Source organism: Pholis gunnellus, assembly GCF_910591455.1.
Source record: "Pholis gunnellus genome assembly, chromosome: 11".
Lineage (NCBI taxonomy): Eukaryota > Metazoa > Chordata > Actinopteri > Perciformes > Pholidae > Pholis > Pholis gunnellus.
In genome coordinates, this window is record NC_136538.1 from 9,915,360 (window position 1) to 9,935,203 (window position 19,844).

Sequence of the window (19,844 nt, forward strand, 5' to 3'; positions counted from 1 at the left end):
CAGTGAAATGCCAAGCACGTCAACAAAGGCTCGAGCTCGTTACATACATTAAGTGACAACAGAATACTGTAGAGACAATTGTGGCTGGGTGTACGCTCCCTTTATTAAAAACATGCAATCATAAAATGTTCAAAACCCCAAGCAGATGTGAAATATACAGTATATATCAAATCACAGCACAGAATTGTGTTATTACACAAATGAATTAGCAATTGCCAGGACTTTCGAGTAATCTCCCTCCACTTTACGTAGATGTGTGGGTAAAGGGACCTTAATCCTTGTTCCGGTAGGATTTCCATTGTCCTCAATCAGAACAACATTGTTTGAATCAAAGCGGGGACTCATGCGTTCTCCAGGCATTTTGTGTCCAACGATTAGTGCTTTCTTCTTCTGTCCTTTGATGGCAAGCAACACTCTGTCACCGACTTTCCCTACGCCATTCTTGGTGTAGACATGGATCACTCTCGGGGGGCGGTGCCATGGTGTATTTCCAAGGGAGCTGTTGTCCACAACGCGCACTCTTGACATTTTCTGAATGGCTGCTGCAACAGCAGATACACTGATGAGACAAAAAAAAAAGAAGTTAATTGGCTGATGACTACAGCTGCAGACCCAGCAGTCATGCAAGAAACTTACTTTTCTATCAGTGTGTGTATGCAATGTGTATTGGAGGCTTCAGGTTTCCTCATCACATTTGTTTATGTTTCATATTGGACCATAATTGGCTTCCAGACTAATAGAGATGTAATTATAAGGCTGATGCAGGACATGGCTGTATTAAAGAGAAGATCCACGTCTTACACTAACGTTAGATTTGAAGTTACCACAGAGAAACGTGCCTCCTTCAGCAGGTGAACATAAAAACAGTCTTCTAGGGTTAAACTCTGCGCATGTATGATTTTGCAGAATGAAGGTCAAACATCCATTTTAAGTTACAATAAACAAACAACATTATGCTGAGGAATGTCACTGCTATAGTTATGGCTGTGGCACTATATTGTTCATCGATCTGAGTCGGTTTAACAACATAAATAAAATGTGTCAAGAACAATCAGACCACACAGCAGTCAAGTCGTAACGGGCTCTAACATTTACAATAACTTACCTAAAAGTCCTTGGCTGAATCATTGACGATGACTCTACGAGGAGCCCGGTAAGGGATCTTGACAGCAGGTGGAGAGCCATAATTATAGCGAATAATGTGTCAGCTAGAAAGAGAAGTGATGTATGGTTATCAGCTAATACGCTACTACAGGGTTTGCTAAATATATCGCTAGCATTAGCTAATAATCACGTGGCATCAATCAGCACGAGTAACGAAGCAGAATCATTTTGTTTATAGTCTTTTCCCAGAATACACTAATACAGAAACAACTGTGTTAAAAGCGTCAAGGATTAAGAATGAAATATCTATCTTGTTATATCCGTATTTCACGCTCCATGCCAATGTCAAAAGCGACGCGTCAGCAATACGCGACCAACCAACTTTAGCCGAGCTAGCTGATAAACACAACATGCATTCACTTATGAGAAATAAATACTTCTCTCAAGAGTTATGATAAGCTGTACTTTGGTTTGTAGAATGTTGTTAAATGTCAACCGTTTGTATTTGTAAAAGAGTATCTGACATACCGCAAAAAAAGCGGCTACCGCCCCCAGTTAGCTTGTTGTTTGTGACTTTCTCATACGTCATATAAACGCGCTGGGGACAATCTAGAAATGCACAAGTATAGAAGCTACACAATGAAGACGACACGGCAATGGCGTATAACGCTAAAGATGTGTCGTCTCTCTATGTGATCTACTTTTATGTACGTCACGCTGTAAACCTGAGTGCCTCCCGTCGGACTGGTTGGGTTAGCGATAGTTGTTCCACTGGCTGACAGACAGTGTACACAACCGGAGCAGCTGAGACTTGTCTATCATTACCACCACCTACACCGTATGACTGGCTAGTTACACTTGGTAAGCCCCAGTGTTGTGGCCCGGAAGGTCGACGTAAATCTACTCTGATGCGGACATTTGTCGACGGTCGTTATTTCGTTATACATCCATGCGTTAGATAGCCTCCACCTGTTATTTGCTACATCGAGGGGTTAGCTAACCTCAACGTTACGGCTGACTGTTAGCTCGTAGAAGCTAACTGTGTTACTTTCTGCCCTGCTGCGTATCATATCATGGTAAGTTATGTTCTTATTTCACGTTAAAACTGTATTTATTGGTGTTTCAAGACAAATGCGTGTGGTTGTCCTCTACATTTGTAGCAGCTAACCCGTTAGCTGCTGCGCTGGTAAACTTAATACTTGCTGTCAGAACAATACACGAGTAAACACGTTAACATTAGCGTGAGGCTAACTGGACAGCTGTGAACGAGCTCTAGTCACGGTGAGGTTAGCGTTATTAAACGACGAACATTGGGTTAGTAGTGAGGGTTCTAGTTGTTTTTAAATAACGCTAACTGTGACATTCATTATTATTTTATCGGTTGCGACACTCGAGGCTCAAGCGCTGGACCAAGTTCGCCTCCTTGGATGTTTGGTTTCTTGTTCATATTCTACCATTAATGTTAAAGTACATCATTAGTGAAATGTCAGAACATTTTGTCAAATCATCTCGAAAACTGCATGGATCTCCACAACTCTCTGCTGTAGAGAGACTGACTGTGTTTAGATGTAAAGGAACGTGAAGAGATTTGAATCTGTAGGATTCATGGCAGTGTTTTCGACACACCTTTACAGGTAACAGGTTTAACGGTGTTCCACTGACATGGGCTTCATCATGGCCTGAAGACTACTTGGCTGTGAAAGTTGATGCTCTGAGTGTTTCCTTGTGCACAGCCTGTAAAGGGATTATATTAATAATCGTTCATATTATTTCCATGAGCCGTGCTGTGGTTCAGTGACATTACTGATGGGAAGCCTGACAGGACTAAGTATCAGTGTGACACACTTCTGCTTATATAGATATATCTATATATATCATACAATATAATAAAACACTTATGGCCTCACTAGCTTTGACTCCTCTTCAAAGAGTGTCTTTGTGCTTTTCTGAAATGAGTACTGTTTTTACATTTTACCATGCTGGAAGCAACGATTCACCACTTTCAGTTGGATTACTTTTTCTTTTTCTTTAGTGGCATCAATCAATCTCTTGTGGTGTTATTGCTTCATCAATCAACTCTGCAACTGTTTGATTGTTTAGATTAAAAATGTTTTTAGATGAGTCTAGTTGCACTTGTGGTCTATTATGGTAATAGTCTTGCATCATATAGCGTCAGCTGTGATTTGTCGTCCATTTAATGTTAATATTGGTATGATCTTTTCTCTATTGTTGAATTTATAATACTGTAAAACAAATACTAATTATGTACGAATACATTTATATCAGCAGGGAAAGAGACTCCAACATTTAACCTTTTTCCTCATTTCTTTTTTTTACTGTGTGTGTGTGTCTTTCCATTCATGTTGTGACATGATTGTGAAACTACTCTGATATCTTCATGATCAGTGATAATCAAAGCTCAGGCACTGAGCAGTTGTCAATGATTTACAGGCTAATACCAACAAGGCTAATGTGCGCAAATCTGCAATATCAGCCATCTGCATTGTTGGAGAATTTATGCCAAGTATGACATTGTCTTGAAGCAATTTTATAAAGCAGCTAAAATAAAGCAGGTTTGGTGAATTTACAAGAGGAACAGGATTCAAAACAGTGTTTATTCATATTTTGACAAGCAAGTACCAATTACATTTAAACAAATGTATGCAATTACTAGGCCATGTGTCGTTGGCACATTTCTTATAGGGTGTCCTCCTATTCTTTGTAATTTTCACATTTGCTAATACGTTTATCAGCAAAAAAGTCCCTTGAGCGGGACACATTTATGGAGCGCGGGCTTATGAAGATTAAGTATTTAGTCTGTGTTGTGAAAAGAATGTATGATATCTCTGTCAAAGGTTTCACGAGGTGATTGTATTGAACAAACACTATATATCTGTTCTTTGAGTTGCTTTTGCCGGACATAAAATTGAACACTTTATTTTTGGAAGTGTAACTTTTAAATGTGTCTTTTATCTACTTCCTGCAGGAAGCAGTTCTGCTTCAAGGGAGTTTGACTTGACTTAACCTTTCACATAATCATAAATAGCATATTACGTTGAAGGTTTCTGGTCATTATTTGGATTGTAGGATAGTGTAGAATGCTTAAACAAAACCAATTTAAACCACCGTTGACACCTAGTATGTGTCCACCTTTTTGTTAAATTAGTTTTTATTTAGGTGGGAAAGCAAATTAGAGCGTCTCAAGTTTGAGTTGGCTAACATAATTCATAACCCATTGTTTTAAAGCATTGAACAAAGCCTGTTTAACTCTTGAAGACGAAAGGACTAACGACTCACACGGGGTAGATATAAGCGGCCACGTTCATGAATATGTGTGCTGTTGCTAAGCCCCCCCCCCCCCCCCCCCCCCCCTGCTTCTCCATCAAGCTGCCATGGAGCCCACACTGTCACTAACTGCAGTGAGCAGAGCCGGATAGTTACAGGACACTGGTCGGAGCTGGGCGATGCTACGCTATGACTTGCCGGTCTGCGTTCAAGGGGCGGGACTTGGCGAAGGGGCCATTGTAGATGGAAAGCATTAGTGTTGTGCAGTTAAAAGGTTTGCATCTGTATTAGCATATAATGAACACGCAGCTGCCTGCATGGACTTGAATGAGCCATTGTGTTGTATTTTCCTTTCATTTGTCTTGTTAGACGTTTGGCTCTGATATTGTTTGTCCAACTAGATAAAGAAACATACGCTGTTCCTGACAATTAGACAAACCTCATTGTTTCTCCTGCTTTAGCTGTCGAGCAAACGGCAGACTCTGTCCTAGATGGAGTTTCAAATCGACCAGAATGGATATTCTAGCCTCCTGCCTTCATCCCTTTTATGTTTATGTGTATTTTGAGAATGTGTGCCAGACTGATGGTACCATAGCAACTAGCATCAGGTGGAAGGGTGGCTCAGTGTTTCTCTGCTGCTGAGTCATGCTCACACAGTGTGTTAATAAGGATTCTAGACATGGACATCATAATAAAATCAAACTAAAAACCATAGTTTGCAATATTGGCTGTTACATTTAAGCCTAATAACTATATATTTCATTAACATTAGAATAGATAGCTGATAGGATTTGCAAAAATCACAAAAACTACATCCCAATTTGTATCAGGGCTTAATCATATCACTGACAAATATGTGATTAATAATTCATGCTGCCCAAACTTAATATTTAGGTTGTAGCTACAGCCTTTTAATTCAGAATTAAGTTAATATTGCATTTTTAGCCAGAACAGAAGCAGATTACAAATCTAAGCAGAGTTGTCAGACCTCAATGATACACAATGTGTACATTGAGAGAGAAACGCTGAATGTACACTGAACGTTTGCCCTAAAGGGCATCTTTAAGCAGAGACAAATGGCCAGCAAAACAAGTTAAAGGTTAAAACACACGTGAAGAAAATATCAGAACAAAATATTAGCTCACAATAATGCAATCTCGTAATAAACCCCTTTTAAAAACCCTAAAGAAAGTTAGACCTTTATTGTAGTGCTATTGCACTGTGTTGTTATGTGTTCGTACTGCAGTGTCTAATCCCTGATAATTAATGGCACAAAGACATAACAAGGAGAAATGCTATTTTGGTTGCTCTTGTTCACCATGAGTGTTCCTCTAAATGGTCAAAGACAACCTTAACAGTCATATCTAAAACAATAAAAACAAATGTTGCCCACACTAGGATCTGCTATGCCTTTTTAGGAATGCAATTAAAGCGTAGAGAATGATTAGATGAAATATAACCTCCGTAAGTTTTCAACATTTACATTTTTGCCACGGTCTGTCTCTTCCTATTGCCTTTTATGTTTAATTTCCCAACATCATAAAGGCACTACCAAAAGCTGCCTCAACTCTTGGATGCCAGCGGCTCTCACAGACTATTTTAATTTTGGGTTAATATTCAACAACGCTCAATTGCAATATATGTGCCTCACGGTGGAATACAGTTTGTCCAACCAGATGTTTTTTGCTTGAATATTGTATTACTTGATTCATGTACCCTGACAGTTATAGATGGATACCGTAAAGAGTGACTCGTCACTCAAGAAACTAAATACTTTCCATGACGCGGACATTTCAGCCGTGAGGTGGGCTTACTGTACTATCAGTAACGCCTCTAACATAGGTGTTATAATAACTCGTTTTTGAAATGTGATCAAGTGCTTTTCTCGACGTTGGTGTTGCATGTTAAACAGTGTGAACTGTGGCAATGGGTCCAGGATGTGCAGCAGTGTTGTCGAAGGCACAGGGGAGTATGTTGTGTCCTCCTTGGGTTGAGACCGGTCCATTTGAACCCTGCGGTCTCTATCGGCTTATTGTTCAGCTCTGGCTGCGTCCCTCTCCAGTGATGTCACACAGCATTCCAGGGAGCGGATAAATGAGTTAGTGTTAGGGCAGATGAGCAGCATCGTGAATGCTGCCGGCAGTAGTGGGTCGAAGGGCACAAGTATAGCAGTGCGTCTGTGCAAACCCACTCGCCAGCACTCACCAGGACACCTACACGCGCCTTCTCCAAAGCCCTTCGTCCATTGAATCCTTTTAAGTGTGATAGCCTGTAGATCAGGATAGGTACGTGTTTATAGGATGGAGAAGGTACTTCGGTGTTCAGGTTATTTGTCTCAATTTCTTATTTCTTGCAACTCAAGGGGCCGCTGTATAGTTTGTTGTGGATTTCCAAAGTGTATGTTGTGACGGGTAATGATTGAATGACTAGTGTTTAATCAAAGCAATCCCTGCCCTCCATACTTGCAAGGGAGTTAAAATGGTATTTTTGCATCCCTGTATCACACTTCATTTGTGTTGGAGCAGGAGAGAGAGGACGATCAGGATTTACTGGGATTCTGGGATTCTTTAGCAACCAGTCTGAATCCTAAAGGATGGGAGCAAACTGTTGGGATCAGGATGTACTATTAAGATGCATTTCTAATAGGACGTCTGACTTCTCATACACTGCTCATGCTTTGTCACCATTGTGCTTTAGGTTGCTTGTTAGGTCCACTGCTTGTTGTTTCTTACTGAAGTTCATCAGAAACCGGAAGGAAAAGTGTAAAGTAACCAACCACATCTCTTGAGCCTGACTTAGATACACCCGGCTCCTAAACTAGCAGTTTAAAGACCCAATGTAATGTGAAGGGGCTTATCCAACTTTTCTGCAGCTTTTAGCTCATTTGTTTTGGTCCATCAACCCAAACAGACTGCATGGTTGAGTCACTGTTCTCATCAAACCCCCAATACATGACTGTACGCAGCAGTGTCTTGTTAAACAAGTTCAGGGAACCCGAGTGTATGCCACCCACGTACGACAAAACTAATGATTCAGCACATCACGGGACTGTGACCAGATCTTTTTTGCAGGTGTTCGACTGAAGCAGACCTAAAAGGAGAGTGTATTTTGTATTTCCATGTCTCCGATGCAATGCCTGTGTTTCTCTCGGTTGGCTGGGTGGGAATTGCTGTTTGGCACTGAACATCTGTTTTGTACCTAAACACCAAGGTGTTCAGAGTGTACAGTTTTACTCACTACAGATATTTTCCCCCTGAATTCAGAACAAAGTTGAACTGTGTGTCAGTTGCACATGGAGTGGCCACAAACGAGGAACAGAAAGTTTACAATCGTTCAAAACATGCAGGTTGGCATGCACGTGGTGAAAAGCAACAGCATGTGACTAGTGACGTACCAGAAATATGAGCCTTAATAGACAGAAGTTCTTCTTCTATCCATTTCTGTGTAAGTACTGGGGGAGGTTACTCCTCAGAATGTGTCCATGATAGCCACATACAGTGCAACCAGTTATACAAGAACGCAATAGTACTAAGGGGCGTACTCAGTGTTCTAAGTCTTTTTTCTCTTCTTTCCAGGTTGTCAACATGTTGCAGTGAGTAATGCACCGAGTGCTGATATTAATAATGGCCATCTGGGGGGCGCAAGGATGTCCCAATTCAGAGAGCTGCCCGCCACAGCAGAATGTCACCTCCAAGGACTTCTGTTACAAGGCTCGGATCCGCAGTACAGTGCTCCAGGGCTTGCCTTTTGGTGGGGTTCCTACCGTCCTCGCCCTCGACTTCATGTGCTTCTTGGTGAGTCCTTCTGTCATGTTTCTTCACAGCTGTCAGAATTGAGGTGAAGCTCTTCAAGGAATGTGTTTTTAACTGAGAAGCACCTTCAAGAAGTTATGTAACTTTTGTGTTCTCTGTAATATACAGGACTGTCTCAGAAAATTAGAATATTGTGATAATCCCCATACGTGTGATTTAGTTTACTGAACCAAGCTGAGTGTTTTTCAAGGCTCAGGAAACCCTTGCAGGTGTTTCGAGTTAATTAGACGATTCAAGTGATTAGTTGAATACCCTACTAGTATACTTTTTCATGATATTCTAATATTTAGAGATAGGATATTTGAGTTTTCTTAAGCTGTAAGCTATAATCAGCAATATTAAAAGAATAAAAGGCTTGCAATATTTCAGTTGATTTGTAATGAATCCAGAATGCATGACATTTTTGTTTTTTTAATTGCATTACACAAAATAAAGAACTTTATCACAATATTCTAATTTTCTGAGACAGTCCTGTACATACAGGGACTGAAGGGGTTGACAGCCACTGTGTGTTGTGTACTTCTAGGGGCTGCTGGTTGTGTTCTCCTTCCTGAGAAAAGTAGCATGGGACTACGGACGCCTCGCGCTGGTGACTGACGCTGACAGGTAATTGGAAAACAAGTAATCCAGACTGGGGGGGGGCGGGGGGGGGGGGGGGGGTATATGTTTACATCACAGTTTCTTTATGCATGTTACAAGTGCTGAATACACAGAAGTGGTTAATGGTTAATATTCGGTATCTGCCATTGTTCAAAGGTAACTACTTGGTAAAGGGTGCTAACCTAAATAACCTTCCTAAATATTTTCTTTTCAGCTAAAATAATGAATTGTACATCTTTTTCATAAAAATGTCACTTTAGTTTTTAGAGCTTTGTGATAACTTAAAATCTTGATAGTTGATCGTCATGTGACGTCAGGCTAGTAACGCACAGTTGCAGGAGGCACAATATGAAAAAAGCCTTGTCGGCATTTAAGTTTAATTGGCACTTTGGTGGCGGTTCATTGTGGATGCTAGTTGAGACTTCTGGGGGTGGAGTTTGCTTTCTGACGGAAGCAGGCATCACAAGGATGGTTCTCCAGACGGGAAGTCTGTGTCAGCAGTTTCCCCGTTTGTAATCGCAGTAATGCACGCTGACATTGTCATGCTGTGTCGCTTGTTACACGGTTTGTTCACTTTGCCATAGAAATGCCAGACTGTTGGAATAAACCTGAAATGGAGTGAAAAAGGAACAAATGATTAGTAACTTTGGTAATGATTTAAATACCCTATTAGCTCTATTTCCAAGAACACTTTAAAGCCACTGTCTGCATCTAAGCTGTGGACTGTAGCTATTGTATGGTGATATGCTTCCAGATATATTGGGATCATTTGACACTGATCAAATAACGAGAATCGTTGTGGAAGCAGACGTCGCTACAGACCTCTTCAACTGTGAACCCTTGAACATGCGAGACACAGTGCTCCATCACCTACATCCCCCTGCTGTGTTTGTGGGATGTTGCAGCTTCACTATTTTTGCAGCTGCATGTGAGCAGAGAGTGGGGCTGCAGCGTGGTGGGAGGGGGGGAGGGGGGTTGCCGCGTGGGAGACTTTCGTAAGGAAATGTAGTTTGTTATCTCATGACACTGTGCTGACTTGAGATCACCGTCCGTCTTTTAAATTCTTATAACATCTGAAACGCTAACTAGGAACCTTTATTATTAATCATCAAAAATGGGGTATAAATCTAATGTTTCTTTTGCTCCAGCTACGTAAGCCGTGACTCTGAAGAAAGGGTTATTTTACCATAGGCCATAAATGCATTTAAATGGTTGTATAATGTACACCAGGATAAACAGAAACCTTCATTGGTATGCCTGTGGTGTAAAATGCCTTCCCAGTTTTTTCTCTGAACCAGCAGCCTTACTGGCATACAGGGCGGTTTCCTCTCAAGCTGAATGGCTTTGTTTTGCTTCTCTGTTCACCAGAAGAGCGGATCAACGATACAGTCGCCTGGATGATCGGGAATAGTATGTTTTCTCTACATATCATTGGCTCACTGCCCTTTTTCTTCTCTCCTTTCCTGACTCTGTAGTTAACTCATAACTCTTGTCCACTCTGCCCAGGCCGCTGTGGGTTTTTCACTCTTGATGGTTTAGATTTTTCTTCCTCCTCTTCCAGGCGTTTCCCAGAGCCATGCTCCTAATTATTCTCCCTCTCCATGTTGTTCTTGTGTGCGCCTATCCTCTCTCACTGTCCTAATCAGATCTGTGTGTGTTAATCTGTGCATTGACCTCTTTATGTAGCGCGGACTTCTTAGGTGTGAGCGCACCTCATGAGCTGCACAGACAGGATGCTTACAGGGAGAGGTAATGCTTCCCTGTTGTTGTTCATGTACAGGCCCTAACACGGAGCAGTTACAGTACATCCTGTCCACTAGAGCTAAAGAAGAGCTGTTCTGACTTCTCACAGGAATGTGCGAGAGGAGACCTGATGGTGGATTGCAGCCGCAGGCTCTCTCCTCATTCCATTAGAGATCTCTTAGAGCCCTGCGTGACGTCATCCTTTCATGTAGTATTGAGCACTGAACCAATGTTGGAATTCCAGCAGAGCCTGGGTTCCCTTCATATTTTCCAGTTATGCATTGACATGACCTCCCCGGGGAGTGCAATCACACATCTACAGTATCTACTAAAGTCTTAATGCAGGAGAACCTGTGGCTCTGCTGGACAAACTCCATGAATCTTTATAGTCCCTGGGTTTCTGTTGTTTCCTCTGTGAAGATTCTTTTCTGTAGCGCCTCGCCGTCTAACCCTTTTTATCACAACCTTTCCTCTGGCAATGATGGTGTACTCAACCTGTGTAAAGTAGACTCCTAATGCTGCATGAAATGTGTCTGCAGAGATTCTTCCTGTGGTTGACTGGTTAACCAACTCGAATCAGAAACAAACAGCGGTGAATCTCTTCAGTCCATTTCAGGGCTTGTGTTGGTCTGTGAGTGTGTGTGTGTGTGTCTGTGTGTGTTTTATATTGTCAACTTTTCCACCCTGATGGTAACCCTGCTGTCCCGAGAACACAAAGAACTAACATCGCCTCATGGTAGGTGGTGATGTTAGGTAGTTGTGTAACATCATGCAAATGCAATGTGTTGTGTTTTTCTGCATACAGTGTGGCCTCTGCCATGACATCAGAGGCAGCCGAACGCTATGAGCGCCTCACTTCTGTCTCCAGCTCTGTGGACATTGATCAGAGAGACACAGTGAGTATGCCGTTGTTCTTACAGGATTAAGTATAGTGTCCTGTCATCTGGGATATATGTTATACCTATTGCACCTTTATTTCTCTGCTCTCTCTTTTTCTTTTTCTTTTTAGGGCTTCTGCTCTTGGCTAACTGCCATTTTCCGCATCAAGTAAGTCAACCTACTCGCCGCATATAGGGAATTAGCACAATGGGTGGAACACTGATTAAACAGAGTATGGAACGTTCTGTTTTGAATTGCAGTTGACTTTGTTGATCTGTTCTCCGTATAGGGATGAGGAGATAAGGGAGAAGTGTGGTGAGGATGCAGTACATTACTTGTCCTTTCAGCGCCACATCATCGGCCTGCTGGTAGTGGTGGGCGTGCTATCAGTGGGCATCATCTTGCCCGTTAACTTCTCGGGAAACCTACTTGGTGAGTCCATTTTAATTTACTTCCAGGGGATCTTTGGAAATGTAGAGATTACTTGTATTTTTGGTATTAGTTTTGCTGTCAATGTTTAACAAGGTGAGGCTCCTTGTTCTCCTGTCTTTGTGTATAAAGTATACAAAACTTCTTTAGCATGTCGGTCCAAACAATTGCTAAAAAATGAATGAACACACCAAGTAGATGTGTTGAATGGATCATACTTTGAAATCTGAAATCTGAAAATGTCCTTTTTTCTCCTGTGACTAAATGGTTTTCGGTGCTTCAGACTTATGGAAACTATATTCATTCACTATTCACTATATTCATGGACACTTAGTGTTGGGGACATTCATTGGCTACCCTGACCCTCAATCCTGGTGACTGACGAGTGATTGTCTCGTTTCTTTTGTTTTTCCACAGAAAACGATGCCTATAGTTTTGGGCGAACTACTATAGCAAATTTGAATGCAGAGTGAGTCATTTTATTACATTTTATTCTGTACTTTGAAGCCTTATCTTGAGTCGTCACTTTCTAATTTGTACCCTTTATTTCCTCAGTAATGCACTACTCTGGCTGCACACCATCTTTGCATTTCTCTACCTGTTACTAACGGTGTACAGCATGCGGCGGCACACCTCCAAGATGCACTACAAGGAGGACGACTTGGTGGGTGACATGGCTTCACAAAATGGCTTTTATTCGCTGCTTGTACACACACGGGTCTGAATTCTGTTGCTAATTACTTCCCTGTCTTCATTTCCATGCAGGTAAAACGCACTTTATTTGTCAATGGAATCTCCAAATACGCAGAGGAATCTGAGATAAAGCAACACTTTGAGTAAGCAGCCGTCAGGATCAGTGGTATCCTGGCTCCACTGTTCAAATCTCACAATGCTTTAAATCTGTCCGCTTCCAAAAATGGTCCAGTACACTGCTCTGTGGAAATGGCAGTAAGCTGCGCTGTAACTGTATTAAGGTGTATGAGAGCCGTGCCTTTTCCTGTTAAAAGCAGCTGTCTTGTGCTGGCCCCTACGGCTGGGGTCAGACAATGACGGGCCTGTACGTGTAATTGTTTATAATAGAAGCCAGATGAGCAGGGTCATGCAAGTCATGTGTCAAGATGGTCAAAGACTGAGGATGGGGTGTTTGGCTCAACTCCTACTTAGCCAAATGTGAAATCAAGATATCTTTGCTCCTGCACCACAAAAACACCTCCAAACTTGAGTACCAAAAGAAGAAACTTCCGCTGGAAAAAATAAAATATTATAATGTGGTAGAGATATGTCATCTCCCCTAAATACACTTTGCTGCTGCTGTAAGTTGAAAGTGATCTAGTCTTTGACTTTCTCCCTCCCTGCTCTTCTTTCATAGGCAGGCGTATGAAAACTGTGCTGTACTGGAAGCACGTATCTGTTACAATGTCGCCAGGCTGATGTATCTCAACTCTGAAAGGTATGTTTTGTCCATAATTGCATTTTGGGATGTACTTGTGAAGTGTCTCATTGGCTCCATGACCCGGGCTTGTTTCAGTGAAGTAGCCCCTCTTATGGTCTGACACAGTTGATGTTTTGCCTGCAGGAAGAAGACCGAGCGCAGCAAGAAATTCTTCATTGATTTGCTGGCCAAGGAGCATATTACAACCATGATCAATCCAAAACCCTTCGGACACCTTTGCTGTTGCATCATCAAAGGCTGTGAGCAGGTCAGAATGATATACCGTCGCTAGATCTTAAAACAACACACTCCTGAAATGTATTTACAAGCTGATACTAACAGTAGTTAGGAATTAGTAGTTTTACAGTCTTCTTATAGATTCATTTGAAGAATTGGGGATATGCTAAAAAAAACATATAAGCAATGTAACACACAGGTACCTGCTCCTGGCGATATATTATCACCTCTTTAGTAAACCACATCTATCATAATGTAGCCTGTTGGTGGTTTAGTCACAAGGCTCCTTGAGTTAACTTTTACAAATGCGGCTGAATTTTTTAGTTGCAGTCAATTTGACGTTACTGACATGCATTACAAATTATGAAAAAGCATTTAAAATGACACTGAAAATATTAAAAACTGAAATAAAAAAACTACAAACACCTAAATGGGTCAAATGTAGCCAGTATAATAATGGTTTCCTCATTCAGTGAGTGATGGATTCTTACATCTACAAAAGTAAGCGATGGTTTGAGTTGATATTTATACAATTATGTGATAATCATATACTCGACCTTGTGTATTAAGTGCTGTTTACTAACTGCAATGTGAGATGATCAAAAATCACTCTGATTTAGTTTTCCTTGTCCTTCACAGGAAGAGGCTGTGGGTTACTACACTAAGCTGGAGGCCCAACTAAAAGAAGACTACAGGAAGGAGAGAGACAAGGTTAACAGGAAGCCCTTAGGAATGGCCTTTGTCACCTTCCAGAATGAATCCATAACTGCCACGTAAGTACATTTACGGGTGGTAAAATTAGTGAATGTGTATCTGTGACATTGGTTTTTGAATTTACAGATTATTTGGTAACGTTGTAATGTCTGTTCCTTGCCTGGATGGATGTTTCTCATCAGAATCTTGAAAGACTTTAATGCTTGCAAGTGTCAGGGCTGTCAGTGTCGTCGGGAGCCCAAAAGCTCTCAATTCAACGCCGCGCTCCACACACACAACTGGACTGTCAGCTACGCCCCTGATCCGCAAAATGTCTACTGGTAAGAACTCATTCAGGTCACGTATTCTGTCCGCAAAAATGGCCCAAATAGGGTGAATACATTTTAGCAAGATAAAAGTACTTGATGCCCAAAGGGAATTCTACAAATGCACACGTAATGCTCTTAATATCACGCTGAGCAGTAATTGGACTTCGTTCCGCTTTGAAGAAACTCCAGATGATAAACAGTTTTTTGAGCAGCAGTATCGGTTTGCTGGCCAGCTGTGTCCATAACTGCGGGTCATCAGCGAGTGTCGATCTAACCGCCACATAACCTTCATCCCACAGGGAGCATCTGTCAGTGGGAGGATTCTTCTGGTGGATGCGCTGCCTAATCATCAACATTGTCCTCTTCCTCCTCCTCTTCTTCCTCACCACCCCGGCCATCATCATCTCCACAATGGACAAGTTCAATGTTACCAAACCAGTCGAGTACCTAAATGTGAGTGTTTTATTGATGCTGAGCGTTCCAATGCAAGTCATCACAAGTCTGCGAGCTGTAGCGGAGGCATAAGGGTTCACCTCTCAATTCTCGACACGTGTCCGTGTCGATCTGATCTGTCCTTCAGAATCCAATCGTCACCCAGTTCTTCCCCACCCTCCTCCTGTGGTCCTTCTCCGCCTTACTTCCGACCATTGTCTACTATTCTGCCTTCTTTGAAGCCCATTGGACCCGGTAAGGTTCACACTTTCTGCAGTCAACAATTCAACACATCAGAGTCATGTTGTTTCTATTCCCAATCGAGGTTCAGGTCGAGTGTGTAAATATTTCCTTTGGCCTTACAGGTCAGGAGAGAACAGGGCCACAATGCATAAATGCTACACTTTCTTGATCTTTATGGTCCTGTTGCTGCCTTCCCTAGGACTCAGCAGGTAAAGGATGTTGATGATTTCTGCCCTGCAACTCAATGAAATGTAAAGCTTTACATGAATTCATTTTTGGCAGCCTAGATATCTGAGCTGATTCCTTCCTTTCCTTGTATCTTTGCAGTTTGGATGTTTTCTTCCGCTGGCTTTTTGACAAAAAATTCTTGGCAGATGCTACAGTGAGATTTGAGTGAGTATCGTGATTTTTACGTACGTTTCAATACAACTCGGAACAAAGCAGAACAGTTTCAATTAATTTGGAATAAAATTGGCTTCTGCAATAATTATTTTTCAAACTTCAATGTGAGTCTGACTTTAGTATTTGAGTGATACTATTTCTTTGCTCTTTAGGTGCGTGTTCCTTCCTGACAATGGAGCCTTCTTCGTGAACTATGTCATTGCGTCTGCATTCATTGGTAATGCCATGGACCTGCTGAGGATCCCCGGTCTGCTTATGTACATGATCCGCCTCTGCCTGGCTCGCTCTGCAGCAGAGAGGAGGAACGTCAAGAGGGTTAGTGTGTCCCCTGCTTACCATGTTAACGTAATCTTATGGGTCCATGTCCCATTAAGTCGTTAGGTTTAAGATTTAACAGCTGGGTGTAACTGATCTCTAACAAAAACATTTCCCCTGACAGAAGCCAATTCATTCTTTCATTGTGGTGCACATGAATAAGCCAATTATGAAGCTAAATAAAGATCAGAAAACCAGGACTTTGTTTTTTTATCTTAAATCAGCTTCACATGATGGATGTTGAAATTAGGATGTTAAGATTTTGGATTTTTTTTAATATCCTGTCATTGTGCCTTCATAGCACCAAGCTTATGAGTTCCAGTTCGGGGCAGCTTATGCCTGGATGATGTGTGTCTTCACTGTGGTAATGACCTACAGCATCACCTGCCCAATCATCGTCCCTTTTGGTGAGTTCAGTGCCTTACTGGGGTTACTGCACAAGATAGTGCGCTTATTGAATTACTGCAGGAGAAACACAGAGAGGCCAGGCAGCATTCAGGTGCTCTGTTCTGTTGTACAGAAGCTTATCAGCAGGCCTAATTGGATTAGTCCCACTAATCGTTTTGTCTCCCTTCTCTGCGCAGGGCTGATGTACATGCTGCTCAAACACCTCGCAGACAGGTACAACATGTACTACGCCTATCTGCCATCCAAGCTGAGCAAGAAGATCCATTCTGGAGCGGTCAACCAAGTGGTGGCTGCTCCTATTCTCTGTCTCTTTTGGCTCCTGTTCTTCTCCACTGTCCGCTCGGGTAAGACGAGGACTCCATCTACAGGCCACTAATGTCCTAACGCGTCCCCATGTTCATTTGCAGCGTCTGCCACTTTGGTCGGAAGCATTGTAAAGTACAAGCTCGTGATAAACCTCCACTTTCTCTCCCCCAGGGTTTTCAGCTGCCACATCCATGTTCACCTTCATAGTTTTGATCATCACAATCATCATCTGCCTATCTCACGTCTGCTTCGGACACTTTAAATATCTAAGTGCTCACAACTACAAGGTAACAAGATAGACGTCCACGCGTTCATGTTATTCATGTCTTCTAAATTCACTGGTATTTGTGACCAGTATTATATCCAGCTGCTTGTGTTAAATGCGTGTTTTCTGTCCTAGATTGACACCCAGGCGGTGGACGGGTTGGAGAACGGCCGTCCAGTGAGCACTTCTGCCGCCAAGGCAGCAGTAAGTATTCAGTCATGTTTGTTTTATAACAATATGAGCCTCAAGATCAAACTATAAAAAGAGCTTGTAGCTTCTTCTTTTTTCTCAACTCCAGCAATGCTTGTTGACCTTGTTGTTGTTTACTTAACTTAAATGGCTGCTTTTGGTTTGTTTAAAAACATATTTTTAAGTTAAATAGATCTTTACATTATATTTTTATTTATATATTTTATATATATATATTTGTTATTGTGTGCACAGTGTAAATCGACCTTTTTGCACAGTGAAAATCGACCTTTTTGTTGTAAGGAGAACTTGTCATGAAACATCAAACGGGTATCAAAGTTTAACATTCTCTCTCATTTCATTGTCTCTCCTACAGCAAATGTACATTGCTCAGGTACTTCAGGACCCAAACTCAGAGGAGGCTGGTTCAGGCAGTGGCGAGGACGGCCAGGGTTCCTCGCAGGACGAGGAAATAATCAATGTCGAAAATGGCCTGAATGAGGACTTCCAGTCCGGTGAGGACAGCCTCATCGATAATGAGGTCCGACACTGATACTGCCTGGAGCAAAAGATAAAAAATCTCCCGAGTTTTCCTTGAGGAGTGCACTGAATATGTGAATTAAACTAGGAACCAACCGTTCTGCAAAGCATCTCAACCTCCATGGAGGGACTTGACACTAACATAAGCACACCGTCTACTAAGGATTGGATGGATTGTTGCTCAAGGACTCCTGCATTTTCTTCACTGGATCTCACCAAACCACATCTTCTGTCTGTATACCTGCAGAGGGAATCTACTCTGACAATGCAAGGCCAGCGACATCCTTCTGCCCCGTTATAGCTGAGGCAAATCCCCCCCCCCAAAACGGCACATGACCCATGAAAGAAAGACACTAATGCACAAATGAAGAATAGTTTGCCTTGTTTTGGAAGGGAAGTGATGTTCTCTTTGTATTTTCTTTGAAGATGATTGCACTTGAAAGAGAGGACCTGTCCCAAGAGCTCGAGTTTCACTAGGGTACTGTAGTACAGCATGCCTTCAAGTTCAAATGGTGGAGGGATTTTTCTATAATCCTTTGCCAGTATCTCTAATTGTCTGCACTAAATGCTTCCCCTGAATAAGCAGCTGATGCGAGAGGAGACCAAGAGAGGAGTTTTCCACACCACCAGACAGCTTGGTCTGTGCAGATGTGATGGTCTCAAAATGGTTCTTCCAATTCTATAAAAGCCTCTTTTTTTATTTTATCATTGCTACTAACACTCCTGGATGCTTTTGACACTTTACAGCTACAAAACTCTGGATCTGTAAAATAGCCTCTCTTTTTTTTTGACATGGTATTTATTTGAAGGCATTGAATTTTAAATGCTATCAAGCTTGATACATCCCTGGACTGTGGAATTCGGGTCTACACTACATTGAATATGATCTTTTTGGGGGGGGGGGGGCATGCTGCTACTGATGCTGCACCCGGTAGGGGGAAGTCCTTGCACGACTGCTGCAGGAGGACTGGAGGCCAGGAGCCTGCCGATCCTTCTGTGTTGCTCAGAGGATGGAGAGAAAAGCCTTTTTTTGGGGGGGGGGGGGGTGTTCTGGGTCAGTTTCACGTGATACTCATTGTGACTGGTTCTCTTTATCTGTTTTTTGTTTGTAACTTTTTGTCCATATGTTTACGTCATCATGTAGATATTTTGAAATCAGTGTAGGTGGCTACAGGTCCTCTCCACTTTCATCGAGCTGCTCCAGTGGTCATCGAGCAGTGTAACGGCTTCCCATTCGCAAATACTCAATACGTAGTCGTAGATTGTTTAACTCAAACTGTGCAATTTTGGTGATAACATATCAGACCGGCGAGGCCACTTGAGAGAGGTCCACATCTACTTACAACTTTTAAGTATTATGTTATTGAATACTACTCTGCCCGTCATTGAAATCAAAATGGAATATTTATGAATTATGTCCGTTCTTAACTTTATGAAATCATAGTTTCCCCCCCACAGTTGTACATTCCATTTGCAGATCCAGTTGTAAGGCCTGTGACAGAGCAATAGTATTGTACTACAACTCCACACTCGATCTGCCTCAGCCATATGAAGCGCCTCCTCTTCAGGAGTACTCTGACAGAAACGCATACTTAAATAAACAACACAAACAGCAAGTAACGAATAATAATGTGAAACAAAGTGCCCACACAGCTATGACCGTACTCAGGATTTATCAAGCGTCTTGTTACCGTCATTTCATTTCTCCCTGAGTCGAGACAACACTATGAGCTGCCCCGTTAAACATAAAGAAGATTGTTGTTGAACACGGACAAGTGATGGAGACAAATGACCACTACAGTCAGTCACTGTGGACCAGTTATTGTTGTTGGGCTATAATAATAATGTATTATCCAGCTGCTCACAGAACTACTGTGTGAAATGTGCACTAATCTTACTTTCACTGATATGATTGACGGAGAAGGGCACACCCCTTGTGAGTGTAATGATGACAACTAAACTGTTTCCATAATTTGTCCATGGGTATATTGGCACCACAAATGGGTTTATCATTATGGTACTAACAAGAGAATTGTTTGACGCCATTGAGTCTGGTGCTCTTCTAGTCATGACGGGGTGGTTTTATTTTATATTTTATACCTCTGTGACGTCTTTAAATCTCTGAATGTGTCCCGTCAAAATAACATCCACGGTCCATCCCTGAGGGAGATACTTAAATGTCTCATGTTGTCTAACAACTC

At 42.0% G+C, this 19,844-nt stretch overlaps 2 protein-coding genes across 6 annotated transcripts; one reads left to right on the forward strand and one right to left on the reverse strand.

The window, feature by feature from the left end:
* Nucleotides 1-98: 98 nt before the first annotated feature.
* On the reverse strand, nt 99-1,678 carry mrpl14 (mitochondrial ribosomal protein L14). 3 transcript variants are annotated; one of them, XM_079169310.1, is made up of 3 exons: nt 1,633-1,678; nt 1,106-1,208; nt 99-559 (listed from the first exon to the last, which is right to left on the reverse strand). In XM_079169310.1, exons 2-3 carry the CDS (start codon nt 1,183-1,185, stop codon nt 193-195), a joined length of 447 nt encoding a protein of 148 aa, XP_079025436.1. In that variant the 5' UTR covers nt 1,186-1,208; nt 1,633-1,678; the 3' UTR covers nt 99-192. The 3 variants fall into 3 exon arrangements, with proteins under 3 accessions (XP_079025436.1, XP_079025437.1, XP_079025435.1); XM_079169311.1 differs by having other exon boundaries at nt 1,106-1,162; nt 1,633-1,658; XM_079169309.1 differs by lacking the exon at nt 1,633-1,678 and having other exon boundaries at nt 1,106-1,473.
* A 212-nt stretch (nt 1,679-1,890) lies between these two features.
* Nucleotides 1,891-18,524, forward strand: LOC306703223 (CSC1-like protein 2). 3 transcript variants are annotated; one of them, XM_079169117.1, is made up of 24 exons: nt 1,891-2,180; nt 7,965-8,183; nt 8,728-8,807; nt 10,170-10,211; nt 11,350-11,440; nt 11,554-11,591; nt 11,713-11,855; nt 12,270-12,321; nt 12,408-12,516; nt 12,618-12,688; nt 13,222-13,302; nt 13,429-13,552; nt 14,161-14,294; nt 14,418-14,555; nt 14,843-14,996; nt 15,124-15,230; nt 15,341-15,427; nt 15,546-15,611; nt 15,773-15,935; nt 16,237-16,342; nt 16,520-16,687; nt 16,821-16,936; nt 17,050-17,118; nt 17,480-18,524. In XM_079169117.1, exons 2-24 carry the CDS (start codon nt 7,989-7,991, stop codon nt 17,654-17,656), a joined length of 2,511 nt encoding a protein of 836 aa, XP_079025243.1. In that variant the 5' UTR covers nt 1,891-2,180; nt 7,965-7,988; the 3' UTR covers nt 17,657-18,524. The 3 variants fall into 3 exon arrangements, with proteins under 3 accessions (XP_079025243.1, XP_079025245.1, XP_079025244.1); XM_079169118.1 differs by having other exon boundaries at nt 1,908-1,965; XM_079169119.1 differs by lacking the exon at nt 10,170-10,211.
* Nucleotides 18,525-19,844: the final 1,320 nt, after the last annotated feature.

What these genes read in the sequence shown, in the direction of transcription:
- mrpl14 (XM_079169310.1), bottom strand. Translation starts at nt 1,185, where the DNA reads ATGGCTCTCCACCTGCTGTCAAGATCCCTTACCGGGCTCCTCGTAGAG. An exon ending in ATTCAGCCAAGGACTTTTAG is followed by an intron (nt 560 to 1,105) that starts GTAAGTTATTGT and finishes TTGTCTCATCAG; the next exon opens with TGTATCTGCTGTTGCAGCAG.
- LOC306703223 (XM_079169117.1), top strand. Translation starts at nt 7,989, where the DNA reads ATGCACCGAGTGCTGATATTAATAATGGCCATCTGGGGGGCGCAAGGA. An exon ending in TTTGAAGCCCATTGGACCCG is followed by an intron (nt 15,231 to 15,340) that starts GTAAGGTTCACA and finishes TTGGCCTTACAG; the next exon opens with GTCAGGAGAGAACAGGGCCA. An exon ending in CCCAATCATCGTCCCTTTTG is followed by an intron (nt 16,343 to 16,519) that starts GTGAGTTCAGTG and finishes TTCTCTGCGCAG; the next exon opens with GGCTGATGTACATGCTGCTC.